Consider the following 18509-nt stretch of genomic DNA (forward strand, 5'->3'; position numbering starts at 1 on the left):
ACTATATCTCCAACACAGAAGTCCTTGAAGCGGCCAACATCCCCAGCTTATACACACTACTGAGTCAGCGGCGCTTGAGATGGCTTGGCCATGTGAGCCGCATGGAAGATGGCAGGATCCCCAAAGACACATTGTACAGCGAGCTCGCCACTGGTATCAGACCCACCGGCCGTCCATGTCTCCGTTATAAAGACGTCTGCAAACGCGACATGAAATCGTGTGACATTGATCACAAGTCGTGGGAGTCAGTTGCCAGCATTCGCCAGAGCTGGCGGGCAGCCATAAAGACAGGGCTAAATTGTGGCGAGTCGAAGAGACTTAGTAGTTGGCAGGAAAAAAGACAGAGGCGCAAGGGGAGAGCCAACTGTGCAACAGCCCCAACAAACAAATTTCTCTGCAGCACCTGTGGAAGAGCCTGTCACTCCAGAATTGGCCTTTATAGCCACTCCAGGCGCTGCTTCACAAACCACTGACCACCTCCAGGCGCGTATCCATTGTCTCTCGAGATAAGGAGGCCCAAAAAGAAAAGTGATGAATGATTAAAAAAAACACTTTTGGTATTGTGAAAAGTTAACTTTATTTGATCTGCTCATTTGTTCTTGAAATGCAAAATCACAATCACGAAAAATTGGTCAAAGTCTTGGATTCAGCATCAATGACGCACCTTGGATGACTTGGCAGGAGGCACTTGAGTGGTGCATGGAAGAGACTTGAGTTTTCTTCCATCATTTCCCATCAAAAACAGAGAGTATTTCTTAAATGATGAAAGATTGGGAAATGTTGATGTCCAAAGGGACCTGGATGTCCTTGTTCATAAGTCCCTTAAAGCTAACATGCAGGTGCAGCTGCCTAGGAAGGCAAATGGTATGTTGGTCTTCAGTGCAAGGGGCTTTGAATACAGAAATAAAGAAGTCTTGCTGCAATTGTATAGATCCTTGATGAAACCGCAGCTGGAGTTTTGTGTACAGTTTTGGTCTCATCTAAGGAAGAATATACTTGCCAATAGAGGGGGTGCAATGGATGGGGATCCTTGGGATGGCGGGATTATCTTATGAGGAGAAATTGAGGAAACTGGGCCTGCATTCTTTAGAGTTTAGAAGAATGAGAGGTGATCTCATTGAAACTTACAAAATTCTTACAGGGTGTGATAGAGTGGATGCAGATAGGATGTTTTCCCTGGCTGGTGAGTCTAGAACCAGGGGACATAGTCTTAAATTGCCTACCTCTTATTCTGAGACGGAGATGAGGAGGGATTTCTTCACTCAGAGGATGGTGAATCTGTGGAATTCTCTACCCCAGAGGGCTGTGGAAGCTCAATCATTGAGCATGTTCAAGACAGCAATCAATAAATATCTGGATTATGATGACATCAAGGGATATGGAGATAGCGCAGGAAAGTGGCCTTGAGGTAGATCAATCAAGATCTAATAGAATGGCGGAGCAGGCTCGACAGCTGAATGGCCTACTCCTGCTCCTATGTTCCTAACCTTGGCAAATCTATCAAAGGAAGTCTAAAGAGTAAATATTACACATCTGGGAGATGAATTTGAATCTTTCGAGCTCAGAGCCTTGCTGTTACAGTGCCACTATGAATTTAAAGTACTTTTGTCTTTAGGTATTGTCGTCAACAATTGGATAGGCTGGTCAGTATCACAGTGTGTTGTCATCCGAATCAATGAGATGCTATGGTTAATTCCTGTTGGAGGTTTACTGCACACATTACTTGGCATTAAGGTCTACTGTAAATGAGGGTGTATGAATTACTCAAAGTTGCTTAAAGATTTATATAGTGTAGACAACAAAGTTCATCACGCACATTATCCTGCAGGCCCAATATGATTTGATAACACTTCAACTCATTCTCCAATTGTTTATGTGAACATCTCGCAAACAATGCTCCGAATGTCGTAGAAGATGCAGACATTCTAGAAAAAGTTCAGAAGAGGACTGCGAGATTAATCCGTACTTTAAAAACCCTTAGTTATCACTAAGTTTGAAGAGCTCAGCGATTTTACCTCTGGAAAAGCACAGACTTTGGGGAAATTTGATAAGTAATTAAAATGATGAAGGGACTACAGTGTGTTCAAGTGGATAGATTATTTGAATTAGATAGGTTAGGAAGTCCCAAAGGACATGCACACAAGTTACAGAAGCATAAACTAGATAAGAAATCAAGAACCTTTCCTTTTTGCAATCAATAAATTGCCAGTTTATACAGTAAGTGTAGATTTGATTCAAATATTCAAAAGGGAGCTGGGTGCATTCCTGGAGATGGTGGATATCACCTGCCTACAAAAGTTAGATAGTATGTTGGGTGACGTACCTCCATTTATCTCCTGGAATTTATTTTTGATCACCTTTGGGATTGGAGAGGAGGTTCCCAGAATTCTTTTTTCCTTTTATAAAGAAGCCCTAGGCCAGTGAAAAGATTTTTTTCTGCCTCTTCCAGCAAATTAAGTAACTGTAAGTGAATGGGGAGCATTCAATAAACCAGCTTGTCTTTCTCATATGTTTGTATATAACCTGTCTGCATTTTGGCCTTCGGTTTAATCTATATTCTCACTGAGGATTTCAGTGCTTCACTTGCTGAGGACTGAGCTCAAAACCAGAATATTCTGGAACAGGCCTTTCCAACACCTTCAAACCATTAGATAAATAGAAATAATTTCCAACAAGCAAAATTAGTTACACAGATACACAGTAAATAACAAAATATATTAAATATCATAGTTTATTGAATGAAACAGAAGCAATTTCTTTCAGCACCAAAACTGTGAATACAATGTTAAAAGAAGTGATTGCAGTACTTCTGAGGCTTTCAGCCTTAAATATGTCAGTAAAAATGAATAAAACAGAACATATTACCAAGATTAAATGATAGAAGTCAAGGTTTTATAGGATAGATAAGCTAAATAAAACAGGAAGAAAAACAGAGCAAGTATTTTACATTTCATAATATTGCTATATAAATGCTTCCTTAAGTTTAAAAATTCATTTATACTTATTTGTTGCTCAATAAATACTTCATTTTTCTGGATTATTATTTTAAAAGCAACTGTTTTGTGCAGTGGATATCTTATAACCGTTCAAAATACAAGCTGCTTTTTTAAATATGATGTTAAATGCCATAAAGTTAAAATATTGTGCTAGTGTGTTTCTTCGAGTCAGTTCAAATATTGCACAAAGCCAGTCACTCATCTGCCTTTTCTTCACCCCCATCAGCATCTGAAAACTACAGGACTACGCAGCTTCTAATTGGTTGGATTTGGAAACGCTATACCTTGGGTATTACAAGCATGATGTTGAACTATATCATACAAGAGGGCTGTTATTTCATTTCTTGGAGAGATATCGTAGGTGCAAAATAAAAATATTAAATCATAAAGCTGATAGATGGTTTAATTCTGTGCTGAGGTACCACATAAATACAGTACCTGCTTTATTGCGAATGTATCAAAAACTTAGCACCAGAAATGAATAAAGAAAGCACACAAAGCTGTCTAACCCAGACACCTTTAAAAGCAAAAGCAAACAAAAACGACCAGTTTTTTCAATGGATTTTTCAATTATGGCAAAAGGTCAGTGCTGTAAAATGAGTGGAAAAATGCCACAACTTTAGGAGAATTACTGCATTACAGTATTTTTGATGCTATCCAGGTTAGTTGCTTACAAACTATTTTAATTGTCAGTCAAAACACTACATATTTTGTGTTACTCTGTAACCTGACCAGCTTTACAGAGCTTGATATGAACCAGAGCGCTTGATTGTTTTAAACCAGTGTTGAGCAGAAAAAGTGCCAATAGAATTTTCTTTCCCTAGGGATATTGCCATGTTCATGCAATCCCAGCAAACTGATTTATTCACAGGGAGCATGGGTCTGAGATAGAGCAGCAAGTTAGTGCTCAGATTCTACAACTCACCCTGCCTGCACAACAGAGTCACTGAATTATCCCTTATACACCAGAGTTTCACGAGAGACTCCTCAAAATTTCTAACTATAAATATACTTTTCAAGGATTAGTCTCAAATTACTGGTCCTGCAAGTCTCATAAGCACTTAAATCGGTTTAAATTAGGTTAAGAAATCTATGGAAAAATATCAAATTATCACTTAGGAAAAGCAAAATGCTGTGGATGCTGGAAGCTGAAACAAAACCGGAAAGTGCTGGAAATACTCAGGAGGTCAGGCAGGCAGCATCGGTAGAGAGAAAAGCAGAGTGATGAAAGGTCATCGACCTGAAACATTAACTCTGCTTTTCTCTCCACAGATGCTGCCGGACCTAAATATTTCCAACATTTTCTGTTTTGTATCATTTAGGAACATTACTTAAAGTTACATTTTTAAAAAAAAGTTATATACATGTTGCTTCTATGGAATTGAATTTTCAAATATTTTGAATTGTGAAGGGGGTGGGGGAGAAGTAACAAGGATCTATCATTGCATATTATTCTAACAAACCCAATTATTCTTCCTGTTCAACATCAAAGCAACATCTACTCCTACTGCATATTCAGTGCCCACTATATAAATCCACATCAACCAGTCTTTCTTCTAAACTACTGCAGTGTATGCAAGATCTGGGTTTTAATGTGCATAGCATGAAGCATATAGTCTCAAACTACCATTGTCTCAAGTCTCCCGAGGTCAGTCTCTCAAATATTTCTGTACTTGTCATATTTTGAAGCAAAATATTTCTATTAAACTCTCATTGATATACAATCTTAAATTCTTTTCACCAGTTGAAAGGGCCATGATTTATTTTTAAAACTATTAGAATACACTTAATTTAGCTAAATTAAGTTTCCATAACATTATCAACTCCTAAAAGTTGTCAGGTCAGTTAGGGGACAAGCTATTCTAATCAGTCAGGCAGAAGCTAGGGATCATTCAGGGTTCAAGAGAAGATCTCCACTTATTGATGGATTAATAAGAGCATGCCAATCACAAGCATCTCTCACACTGGTCTCAACTTCCACTAATTGTATACAGGTAATTTTACTTAATTTTTTTCCTACTCATTCATGGAATGCGAGGGTCACTGGCAAGGCCAGCATTTGTTGCCCAACCCTAATTGCCCTCGAGAAGGTGGTGGTGAGCTGCCTTCTTGAACCGCTGCAGTCCATGTGTAAGTGTAGGTACATCCAAAGTGCTGATAGGGAGGGAGTTCCAGGATTTTGACCCAACAATGTTATAGCTCCAAGTCAGGATGGTGTGTGGCTTGGAGGGGAACTTGCAGGTGGTGATGTTGCCATGCATCTGCTGCCCTTGTTCTTCTAGGTAGTAGAGGTCACAGGTGTTGTTAAAAGAGGCAAGTTGTTGCACTGCATCTTGTAGATGGTACACACTGTTGTTGTCACTATGCACTGGTGATGGAAGGAGTGAATGTTTAAGGTGGTGTTTTGGGTGCCAATCAAGTGGACTGCTTTGGCCTGGATGGTGTCAGGCCTCGAGTGTTGTTGGAGATACACTCATCCAGGTAAGTGGACGTTCCATCACATTCCTGATTTGTGCCGTGTAGATGGTTTTGGGGAGTCAGCAGGTTAGTACCGCAGAATTCCCACCTCTAACCTGCTCCTGCAGCCACAGTGTTTATATGGCTGGTCCAGTTAAGTTTCTGGTCAATGGCAACCCCCAGGGTGTTGATGGTAGGGTATTCAACAATGGCAATATTGTTGAACATCAAGGGGAGATGTTTAGACTGTTGTTGGAGATAGTCATTGCCTGGTACTTGTGTGACGCCACTTATTAGCCCAAGCCATAACACTGTCCAGGTCTTGCTGCACATGGACCTGGACTGCTTCAATATCTGAGGAATCTCAAATGGTACTGAACGCTGTGCAAATTATCTGAACACTTAAAATAAATGTCAGTCTGAACAGAAGAAATAAATTAGTTTTTGATTTTTGTAGGAAGAAAGTAAGTCTATGACTCCTGTACTTTTTTGTGGCTGTTTAGTTCTACAGCTGATTGCCACACACAGCTGTAGTCTTATCTGAAACCGTTAATGTACCCCATGGCTTGTTTATTTCAACATATCAGTACACACCAGTTAAATAGCAGTGACACTAATCAGTGCCTTTAAGCTCTAGATGTTAGTCAAATTTAGGAAGGATGTGAGGGTCCTTGAGAGGGTGCAGAGGAGATTTACTAGAATCATTCCTGGGATGAAGGATTTTAGCTACAAGGTTAGGCTGGAGAAGCTGGAGTTGTTCTCCTTGAGGCAAAGGAGATTGAGGAGATATTTGATAGAGGTTCACAAGATTATAACAGGTTTAGATAAGGTAGACAAAGAAAAGCTGTTCCCATTAGCTGATGGTACAAGGACTAGGTGACATGAATTTAAGCTATTGGGCAATAGATGCGGAGGGGATGTGAGGAAGAACTTTTTTTACGTAAGGAGTTGTAATGGCCCGGAACTCACTGTCTATGAGGGTGATGGAAGTGGAGACTACCAATGATTTCTGAAGAAAATTGGATGGGCACTGGAGGGAAATAAACTTGCAGGGCTACAGGGATAGAGCAGGGGAAATCGGACTGACTGGACTGCTCTACAGAGCTGGCATGGACTCGATGGGCTGAATGGCTTCCTTCTGTGACTCTATGACTCTAAGCTTGAAGAATTCTATGAACCTAGTTCTAAAGTCAAGTTCTGTTGTTTGCTCTCTGGTAAAAAGATGCTAATAAATACAGAATGTCCAAATGTAAAAGCATCATCAAAAGCAGTGTCAGATTTAACCGCAAGTGCAAAGCAGGACTGTGAACCTGGTATAATTTCAAACATGTGGTTGTGTTTCCATTCTCTCTCTCTTTGTCCTGACTTAAATATTGTGTGTTGCCCCAGCTTTTTTAATGTTATAAAACACCATTTTATATATGTTTCAAAATTAAATATCAAACAGCACCAAAGTGGAAAACTTCCTAAACTTCTGTCTAATGAATGGGCAGCCTTAGGAGACGATGTGAAAATTGCAGAACATTCTTTCTTGGAAAACAGATTCCCTCCACGTTCAACTTGTTAATTCATACTGTATGTATTACCTCCAATTAGCTTTGCAGGTTTCTAATTATGTGAAGTGCATTAATTCACAGTATTAGCTGAGTAAGCAAGGTGACCTGGTGATTTTAATTTTGCCAACATACTAGTGATTCACAAAGAGTTATTACATGAATTAATAATCAATAATTAAAATCAACCATTTGTTCCATTTTTATAACAAGTATTTCAGGATCCAAATGATTGTTACCTGTAATTGAGATATAAGTGTAACTAAGAACCCATTTCACCTTAAGAAAATGAAAAAGTCACCTTCATATAGGAAAAAGTGAAAATTCAAAAGCAGGGTAACTCAATAACCAAGAAAGGGGCACAGTATCTGTTATTAATATTTAATTAAGTTCACTAGTATGTTATGCATTCTATGATATCACATTTCATTAGATCACCTAAAACAGTTATGAGTGAGGAATATCATTCACCCTATCCTAGTTCATTAATTCATACAGTTCCCACTACCATCAATCGAACCATATATTATAAATTATTCCATGGTTTTCATCTTCACTACACTACCCTAAAGAACATTCAATATTGATCATTCTTTGTTTAAACAAAGACTTTCCTGACATCAATACTTAATTTGGCTTTTGCCAGCTTGTACCTGTGCCCCTCTCTCTAGTGACCCAAATATGTATATCCTTTCATAGCTTTTGAGGCCACCTCTCAGCCCCATTCCCTCAAGGCCAAAAAGCCCATGTTTTAACAGATTTTCTTCATAACTCAATCCTTTGTTGCTATGAATGAACCTCGTAGCTCTTCTCTGCTCTGCCATTAGGTCGTTTCATGTAAAATACAGACTATAACTATAGGAAGCATTTCTCATTTCCAAATTCATTTTAAAGCACAGCCCAAAACAAATACACTAAACCAGTATCTGACAAATAAACCTCACTAGCAGTCACACTCATCCAGCTGTACACTGAAACCAAACTATAACTTTTTTCAATTCCTTCTTGGGATGTGGACATCGCTGGCAAGGCCAGCATATATTGCCTATCCTTAATTGTCCTCAAGAAGGTGGTAGTGAACTGCCTTCTTGAACCGCTGCAGTCTATGTGGTGTAGGTACACCCACAGTGCTGTTAAGGGAAGGAGTTCCAGGATTTTGACCCAGCGACAGTGAAGGAACGGCAATTAATTTCCAAGTCAGGATGGTGAGTGACTTGGAGGGGAACTTGCAGATGGTGTTCCTATGCATCTGCTGCCCTTCTAGATGCCAGAAGTCGTGGGTTTGGAAGGTGCTGTTGAAGGAGCCTTGGCGAATTGCTGCAGAGCTTCTTGTATATGGAACACACTGCCACTGTGGTGGAAGGGGGATGTTTAAGTTGGTGGATCCGGTGCCAATAAAGTGGGCTGCTTTGTCCTAGATGGTGTTGAGCTTCTTGCCTGGATGAATGAAGCTCCAACAACATTCAAGTGAAGAGTATTCCATCATACGCCTGACCTGTGCCTTGTAGATGGTGGACATGCTTTGGGGAGTCAGGAGGTGGGTTACTCACCACAATTTCCAGTCGCTGACCTGCTGTTGCAGCCTCAGTACTAATACGGCTGGTCCAGCTAAATTTCTGGTCAATGGCAACCCCCAGGATGTTGATGCTGGGGAAACAGCGATGGTAATGTTGTTGACTGCCAAATGGAGATGGTTAGATTCTCTTCTTGGAGCTGGTCACTGCCTGGCACTTGTGTGGCACGAATGTCACTTGCCACTTATCAGTCCAAGCCTGAAAGTTGTCCAGATCTTGCTGCATGCGGGCGCAGACTGCTTCATTATCTGAGGAGTTGCGAATGGTACTGAACACTGTGAAAGCATCAGCGAACATCCCCGCTTCTGGCCTTATGATGGAGGGAAGGTCATTTGATGAAGCAGCTGAAAATGGTTGGGTCTAGGACACTACCCTGAGGAACTCCTGGAGTGATGTGCTGGGGCTGAGATGATTGGCCTCCAACAACCACAACCATCTCCCTTTGTGCTAGGTATGACTCCAACCAGTGGTGAGTTGTTCCCCCGATTACCATTGATCGCATTTTGCTAGGGCTCCTTGATGTCACACTCAGTTAAATGCTGCCTTGATGTCAAGGGAAATCAGTCTCCTCTGGAATTCGGATCTTTTGTCCATATTTGGACCAAGGCTGTAATGACATCTGGAGTTGAGTGGTCCTGGCGGAACCCAAACTGAGCATTGGTGAACAGGTCATTGCTGATTAAGTGTCGCTTGATAGCTCTGTCGACAACACCTTCCACACTTTGTTGATGATTGAGAATAGACAGATGTGGTGGTAACTGACTGGATTGGATTTGTCCTCCCCAGGGCATACCTGGATGATTTTCCATACTGTCTGGTAAATGCCTGCGTTGTATCTGTACTAGAACAGCCTAGCTAAGGGCGCAGCTAGGTTTGGAGCACAAGTCTGCAGTACTACAGCTGGGATGTTGTCAGGCCCATAGCTTTTGCTGTGTCCAGTGCTTTCAATAGTTTCTTGGTTTCACGTGGAATGAATTGAATTGGCTGAAGATTGGTATTTGTAATGGTGGGGACTTCAGGAAGAGACTGAGATGGATCATCCACTTAGCACTTCCAGCTGAAGATGGTTGCAAATGCTTCAGCCTTGTCTTTTGCGCTGATGTGTTGGGTTCCCCCATCACTGACAATGGGGATGCTTTTGGAGCCTGCTCTGGTTAGTTGTTTAATTGTCCACCACCATTCACAACTGGATTTGGCAGGACTGCAGAGCTTTGATCTGGTCCATTGGTTGTGGGATCGCTTAGCTCTGTCTATAGCATATTGCTGTTTAGCGTGCATGCAAGTCCTCTATTGTAATCTCACCAGGCTGGCACCTCATTTTTAGATATGCTTGATGCTGCTCCTGGTATGCTCTCCAACACTTCTCATTGAACTAGGGTTGGTCCCTTGGCTTGATGGTAATGGTAACCATAATGGGAATATACAAACACAGGATATAAGCAAAATACTTATGAGGAATAGGAATAATATCCCACTAGTGGCACAATCTATGATTTACCTGATCCTTTGCCAGTCAGGGTTCGAGGTCAGCTATTTATGGGTTAAAGCCCTTGTAGCCATTACCATAAACATTAAACTTCTTTTTATTTCACATTTACTACAAGTCCACAATTCTTTGTTAAAAATAGGTTGTAAAGATTTAAAAGGAACCTTCTAAGAATTGTTGAGAAAATAAATATTGAATTGTATAGTTGACATTTCCTGTCAATTTGTGCCCCTCTCCTCTATGGAAATATTTTTCTACATAGAAAAATGAATTATGAATTAGCCTAGCACACAAGAGGTGGGGCCTCATTCCGAACTCTAACCCTGCTAACTTATTCATGCCAGTTGTCCTTATAAAATAAATTATCGTTGGTTGAAGTTGAATTGACTTATTTTTTAAACTTTGTAACCAATTCATATCATTGATCAAATCATACATATGCACATCGGAACAAATTCCTTTCAAAGCCACCTACTTTTGCCCCCATTTATTAATTACTATATTTTCAGAGGTGAAACAGTTTTTATTAAAATGTTGTAATAATAGCAGAGACCTGCAGTTCATTGACATTAGTATTTATTGCCACAGTACTACTTTAAATCCCCATCCCATTCCATCCCTCTCAAGCCATATCTACGCCATTCCTTTCATCTCTCATATCATCCCCATCCATCCCTTCTTCCCATGTTACCCTTCCCAACCCCATTCCACATTTTCCAGGATGACTCACCCTCCCCTTCGATGCCATCCCCCTCCCTCCCATGCTGTCCCCCCATGGTGTCCCCCTCCATCTAATGCCACCCCCATGCTGTTAACCCCTCTCCCATGCTGTTACCATCCCCTACTCCCATGCTGTCATTCCCCCTCCGCCTGCCCCCCATCGTCGACAGGAGCCCAGTAACCAAGGCCGGGTGGCGGCGAGAGCAAGGGGCTGGAGCCCATTAACTGAGGCTGGGCAGTGGCAAGAGTCGGGGGCCAGTAAACAAAGCCAGGGCCCATTATTTGAGGCCGGTGAGCAGCGAGAGAGCTAGGGACCAATAAACGCAGTGCGTGTGACAGGCTCCGTCCACCAAATCAAACCACCGACCAATCAGAAAATGCAGATAGATAAAAACTGTGTATTCTTATAATAGACTTTTGTCAAAGGAAGGCTGCTATCAGTGAAGTGACAAAACAGTTTCCACTAGTAACGCTGCTTCCAGATTAGGAGGGAGGTGTTCTATATGCTGAACTGTTAACAAGCAATTCTGAATTCAGAAAAGCAAATAAACAGTGTAGGTAGAACTCCAAAAATCTATTGAGAGGTGCACCTATTCAATCTTGTCCCTATCAGCCTGCACTTAAAGGGGAGACAGTCGAAACAGTTGCAATTTATTTATTCAAATGGAAGTTAGATAGATTTCCTTCAGAAAATAATATTTTGGGATATAGTATGTGAGTAATTTGAGACATGACAGGTGGTAAGTGTAGAATGCTTGGCAGCAACAGATGCCTTTGGACCTATGGTTTCCAAAGTTTCCCACTGCTGGTGTTTTCTTTGCATCATGCCTGAGCCTGTTGCAGACTAATTGTTAGAGATTTATTGCTATGATTAGTCACCAATTCCATTATCGTTATATCACCCAACTACCAGGATGGTAAAAGATGAACTAGACAGACCTTGGTCTTTCGTTGCTCAGCAATTCCTATGCTCTCTATGGTTAATTCCTTCACTATATTAATTTTTTTATTTAGGAATTAAGTGCATCAGTTAAATGTTTAGAATTTTACTTCTTAAATTAAGTACAGTTAAATTCATGCTTTATGTAAGTTTAAAATTTATCTTTAGGTGGTATCTTAAAATAGGGAATGGATGTGAAACAAGACACAAATTTAACCTAACTGCAGCATTTAAAAGAAAACTACCGCTCAAACAGTTCATAATCATAACCACCACTGGAAAAATAAACACTAGCATGAACAAAATATTAATTGAACAGCAATTACATTTATTTAAGCATTTTCTCTCTGCAATTTGGTTTGCTCTCCTACACACATCCCCACACACACACACACCCCTACACCAGTTTACTATTGCAATCCAATTCTTGCATTTAGTTAATATGCAACATTTTGGATTAACAGAAAATAAAGTCATTTTTTTTTTTATCAGTAATGACAGAAGAGCAAGTGATTACTAACCAGCTAAAGAAACGTTAACTATTAAAAATGTCAGTCACAAAAAATTAGTTGATGTGCTGGGCAGCCCATAGGCAAATAGCCTAAAAGACTCTTTCATTTAAATAAAGCAATGAATACTGTACTGGAAAATATTATGCAAATAAGCCACACCACTGCACAACTTCAAAATGCTTATAAATATTACATAAGCACCTGTAACAGCAATCTCACAATTGCAAGGTCAACATTATGTGCTGCCTGCAGCCTCATTGTGCAATCATTTCAGTTAAGTCTGAATTTAGGAGGTCAGATATAACATTTCAAATTATTTAATGCATAATCAAGGCTTAATCATGGAATTTAATTTGATTTTCTTTGCCTTCCCCTCCCCAGACTGTCTAAAGCCACACATGCACATCGCAAGCAGATATCGTATTCTTAGTCCCAAGTTTGGATGTCATTTCAAACACTGAAGGGATTTTGTTACTTTTAATCCTAGATATTTGCACAAACTCTTCTACTAAATCTGGTATAGTATTACAAAGCATGCAAAAAAGTTGCATAATGCTTCATATTGACAGAACAAAGCAACCTGCAGCTGTCTTTTTATAAAGTTATTACGTTCTTGCTGAATCTGCCAACTTGTGCTCACTTAGGCATTCTCAAACCGATTTTTAGTAACAAACGTGTGCTTTGGGAAACAATCCATTGCACAGTACTCATCAACAACCTCAGAATGGAATCAGTTTTTTTTTAGAACTGTCCTGGGTTTAACTAAACAGGGGCTTAAACAAACATAAAACTCACCAAGTCTGCCAGAAGATTTTCTTTATATATATTATACATTAATTAAAATTACCATATAGTGTCAGGGACGGTTTAAAAATTTCTAGTATTTAAAAATACTTAGTAGAAACTAAAATTTTAAACTGGCTTTGTCATGAATAATAAAATAAAACATGATTAACAAGCAAATCTATGTAGTGTTCTAATTCACACAGAATGCTTGTGAAAATAAATAATTGATCTTTTATAAGACAGTTTTATGCTGCTAAATAATCAAATGACTCACATAGCATGCACAAACCCAAAATGCACTCTCAGCGCGAATGCCTAATTCAAAAAACATATTAAATTATAAACAAGAAGTTAAAACAGAGTAGATAAAATCAATAGCCAAAGCAATTGATACTTTCATATCCATATGCTTTTTCAGAAGTTGTTAAATTTTCTTCATTTTCAGTTTAGGATGTGTTTAATCAGTGCACTAAAAGGTACAACAATGTGGCACAACAGCTATGATGTTCGGATTCAGAAATCATAGCAACTCTGTTCAGCAATGTCCTGACAAGGTTTTGCTTGCTTCCTTCCTACCCAACTGGTTGTTCATGCTACTTTAATGGATAATAATCATTTATAAACACATTATTTTCTACATCATATCTCGATGGGTATAACCAATAGATAATTCTGGAATCGTGTCTTTTGTTAAAAATATAACAATTATATTTTAAAACAGCTGTGAAGCAGTTTATTTGCAGGAAAGTCAGAGATTCCTGTTCTTCATTGCCGAACACATCAGGGTTCATTATCCGCCTATATCAAACTCCCAGATAATCTTGATCCAAGGAAGAAGACAGTTAAATTTGATTGAAAAAAATCCATCTGCCCAACACTGATCCCAGTTTTCCTTCCTCAACAGCAAGGTAGTTCTACAGTCTATGATATACACATGTAATAAATAAAATAAATACAAATCTGTCAGTTACTTAAAACCTAGATTTTAGACCAGAAATTCCTATTGTATCTAAATGAAAATTTCCTCACATATACAAGTTTTCTGAAATGATTTAATTCTATGCCATCTGAATTAGGGCTGCAACAAAGCTTTGCTTCCCCAAAGATGTTTTGCGTTTAATGCAATTCTGTTGTTCATAGATTACTGGAAACTAATGATTTAAATGTTCTCCTCTTTCTGGTCGTGCCATGTTCTTGCTTCCTCTGGTTCCAAATCTAAAGGCAACAAAGCCATTCATATAGGATCTGCCCATATCTTCCAACACTCAAGTAAATGGGTTATACCCACAAGATGATCACATGGTAACCCTCTGAATACACATTTAGATGATTAAACCTATGCCAAGAAAATTGATATTGTGGGTTAGCACTCATCTGTACACAGGTGCAATGCCATACTAGGTGCTATTTAAGTGCATTTATCCTCTGTAATAAAATTAAGCACACAGTAGGAACCAGAATTCTGCAGTTAAAATATCCACATAGACAGTGCATTTTGACTCCAGCCATTTTGACTGAATGTTTCAGAGCCATGCTTTCTTTTTGTATATACCTAGAAGCCGAGGTGAAGTGCCGAGACCCACAGCACAGGACACGGCCAATTTTGAAAAAGTCAGAGAGAAGACAAGATAAATCAAGATGTAGTGGCTAAGTGACATCAAGCTTAGGTTTTAAAAGGCTCGGGAAATATCTGAGTATTGTCATAGTCAAATTGACATGTTACAGTGAATAACCCTTTATCCAGAACTTCTTAAAAAAATATCTTTCAGCCGCACATAAGGCAATCTGTTTATGCACATATAGATAATTTGAACAAATGTAAGTTGGTCAACCTACAACTTAATTGAATCAATCTACCTCACCTTTCTATATAAATAGGTTTTAAAATCAATGTGCTATATACTTCTATATAATCTTAAGTACTGTAAAACCATTATTTTGCAGTAAATTATTTTACTTGCTATCCCTATTGGTCCATTTCATTAACTACTAAAATTTTACAGTATCAATTACAGTAATTAACTACATCAAATGGAAGGCTACTCGTATAGATATACTTTTGTAAAGGTCAACTGGGGATACAAAGCAAAATATTAATGCAAATATGTCGAACCATAGAGTACACAAAATGAAAGACTCCAATATTTTGTAGAACAAACAGCTAAAACTAACCTGCATGTATACTTTGTGTCCATTTTTAAGGCATCTGGACTCTTACTCTTCCACAGTTTTGTTGGGTGTATAGAAATCTTCTTTTGGACTTTGATGAAAACAAAGCTACTTTGGTAGAGGGAACCTTCGAGGATCAATTTACAATTAAGCTGTGTTTCCCAGGTCAAACTGTACCCTCCACTAACGTACAGAAGGAAAACTGGAACTGTTTTAATGATACTGGTATTTTCTTTATCATGCTCAATTAACATTATCTGCTATTAATGGCAAAAAAATTGCTGATCACGGTTAAGTGGGATCTGAATAAAATTACTAAGAGTACAACTCAACCATGATCATACAAAAGCAACTTTTGACCAGACAACTGCTCAGTGTCACCTTTCATCCACTTGTGAAGAGGGCTTATGAAAATTTTAAACATTACATAGTATACACACTTATTAGTTTAGATATTAGATGACTTCATTTTAGGCACAGCTTCAAGGGAAACACCTCTCTACCATTCAGGGACCACCCACTCCTCTACAGGACCATTAACAATTGCACAATTGAGTGAAGGGCAAGGTTATGTTTACAACATGTAAGCCTTATAGCCTTGGCCTATAACAGTTAGTTCTCCCAGTCAGTGTATGGTAAGCCTTCATCCTCATCATCCTCCGATTCTGGCGATGCCTCTTTAATTCTCCTTAAAGCTTCGTGGATGCTGCGCGTTAGAGGATCAGCATCATGCAAATCTATGGAGGACTCCCTCAGGGCCTCTTTCTGAACCTTCTTCAACTTTACTCCTTTCCTAATTTGTGCAAGTATATTATTGCTGTCATCTTCATTTGGAAATGGAGGCAGAGAACGTAGGTCAACTTTTCGCAAGTGGAAGCTACCCCGCTTCAGAGAAGCTAGAACTTCATCCATCGGTGAGCTCACTGTAACAGGGTCAAGTTCAGACATGAGTACAGAAACAGAATCACTTAAAATTATATGAATGTCTTCTAACATATAGCCTCACCAAGCATGCATTTTTAAGCAATGCATAAAGAAGATGCAGCCCGTGCTGTTACACAACCAATACCCAGTGGTCAAACATGCAACAATGCAATTTTGCTGAGCAGAGATGGTGATAGATTCACTGCATCTGGAGCTGGGAAAGCACCTAGAGATCTGGGCACCTTTCCTGTTAGCTCACTCCATCCAAGCCAAACCACAAACTCCCCCATATTGCACCAACTATGGGGAGCTAGGAAACTTCCTACCCACCCCATCTCAATGAAAGGGCAGTCCCTAACAAACCATTACCCTCCCAAACTCTGTCTTCGTCCATGTGCCACCCAATTCAAGCACCCAATAAGCCTCTTGTCTCAAGCCACCTGACATGATCCAAGTCTTCTCAGAAACCCGTGTGCATATATCAAGCAGCATGTGACCTATAACAACCCAAGTACTGTACAATAATCTGATAAAGCATTTACTCATTCTAAAAATAATGTAAAAGTTACAAAGTACAAACAAAAGAAGGCTGTCAACATTTTAAACAGTAAAAGCTAATAGTTACCTTTTTGTTTTTTCAGTTCATCACTTGATGCAGTTTTCTTTAATTTTTTTCTGGCATTTAATAGCTGCTTGCTGTCAAATAACTGAGGTATGGGTGAGCTGACAGATTGTGATATTTCTTTGCAGTCACCTGACTGAGTAGATTTCTCTGCTTGCTGCTGAGCCTCGGGTGATTCCTCACAAAGTGGCACTGGTGGAGGAGGAGGAGGTAGAGGAGGTGGAGGTGGAGGAGGAACTACATCAATATTACTGAACTCTTCACTGCAGGGGCTTGGAAGTGAAATGGGTTGCAACAGTTCAGGGGCAGCATCATCTCCTGTCTGGAAAGAGACACATTCCTGTTCTTGTGCTGTGCTTCTCAATTCTGTTGCTCCAATGGATTTTGTTTCCTTCTTTATAGGTGAGGTTTCCTCAGCTGTTTCTTGTACTTGTAAGGTTCCTGCAAGAGAGTATGTTTGGTCTTTTCCAGCACAGGCCACTGAGCCTGTACTATCTTTTCTTCTGACATTTGTGAAACGTAGTCTTGTGGACTTAAGCACAACCTGCCCAGGGTACCTCTGAAAGAAAGATGAATGGAAAGAGATACATGTAATATCTGTAATATAGAGTATTAGGATACATAAGAGAACACAATGCATTTTCTGCTCTAGCATGCTTTGGTATACCAAACTAGTTCAGACTCAGTATTACAAAAAATTGCAAATCCTACAACCAGATGTAACTAGTGCTTTTTTCATTCCTAGGTTTTGTTCAGAAATATACATTTCTACTTTCACAGTAAATGAGAATGCAGTTAATGCAAGTTTTATTTCTATAAACAGTCCTAATGAAACTTATTTGTGATCCTTGAAAAATATCAAAAGTTAAAATACACCAGTGAAAAGCTAAATCTGTTAATTTGTGTACTGTTTTGTATTAATAGCTCAACCCTGTTATACAACTTAAATGATTCTGAACTAACTGATAGTTTCTCACACCATTCATCCTTGCTGAGACTGACAAAAATTCAAACTGTTGCAAGAATGGATGCGCTTTGAAGAGTGGAGTTAAAGCACATCACTGGGGCAGAGTACAGGGGCCTTCTGCTGGATAAGTCCTTTACCCCTTTGAGCAGATTTGAGAAGTCTGAGAGTAATATATCTGATAATTCGCGCCATTTATTGACAAAACATTAATCTTAACCACCCATCCAGAGCAGCACATGTCAGCCCGAAGTCTAATCACTCACTTGGGTAGATTTAACAAGGAACCATGAACATGGCTTCTCCAAGCTTGCTCACGCCACCTGGTCTTGAAGATATTAAGAGGTATTTCTAACCAAGTAAAAACATGGCATCTATAAATACATTTTCCTTATGGTCTGCTTCTTGCTGGATGCAACACTATCTGATGTTTTATGACCTAAAGGTCTGCAATGGAAACCCGACTCGAGCCCAAATGCCGGACACAGAAGTCCGACCCGACCTAAACCCGACACATGTTGTCGGACCCATCGGAGTTGGGTCAGGTAGCAGGCCGTTACATCAGTACATGGGTAAAGGCCTGATACCCGACCCGACACCATGTGTTGGGGTTAGGTCGGGTCGGACTTCCGGGTCTGGCATTCAGGCTCGAGTTGGGTTTCCTTTGCAGACCTTTATTATGACCATCCAGTTGTTCAAACTTAGTGCCAAATAGAGGTAAGAAGATGAGTTCACTGGATACAGCAAAGGCTATGGGCCCTCAAAACATCTCAACTGTACAACTAGCAGCCCCCTTAGAAAAGTTG

The 18509-nt window shown here is 39.6% G+C and overlaps 1 protein-coding gene across 1 annotated transcript in view; it reads right to left on the reverse strand.

Moving 5' to 3' along the window:
* Positions 1-10905: 10905 nt before the first annotated feature.
* The window catches only part of jmy (junction mediating and regulatory protein, p53 cofactor), a 213561-nt gene continuing 205957 nt past the window's right edge, over positions 10906-18509 (reverse strand). The window contains exons 9-10 of the mRNA XM_068029461.1: positions 16743-17298; positions 10906-16116 (exon numbers count right to left, since the gene is read on the reverse strand). Coding sequence (XP_067885562.1) covers positions 15806-16116; positions 16743-17298 — 867 coding nt within the window. The 3' untranslated portion in view covers positions 10906-15805. The remainder of the gene's footprint in view (positions 16117-16742; positions 17299-18509) is intronic.

This window comes from Heterodontus francisci, chromosome 4 (genome assembly GCF_036365525.1).
Source record: "Heterodontus francisci isolate sHetFra1 chromosome 4, sHetFra1.hap1, whole genome shotgun sequence".
NCBI classification, from domain to species: Eukaryota; Metazoa; Chordata; class Chondrichthyes; order Heterodontiformes; family Heterodontidae; genus Heterodontus; species Heterodontus francisci.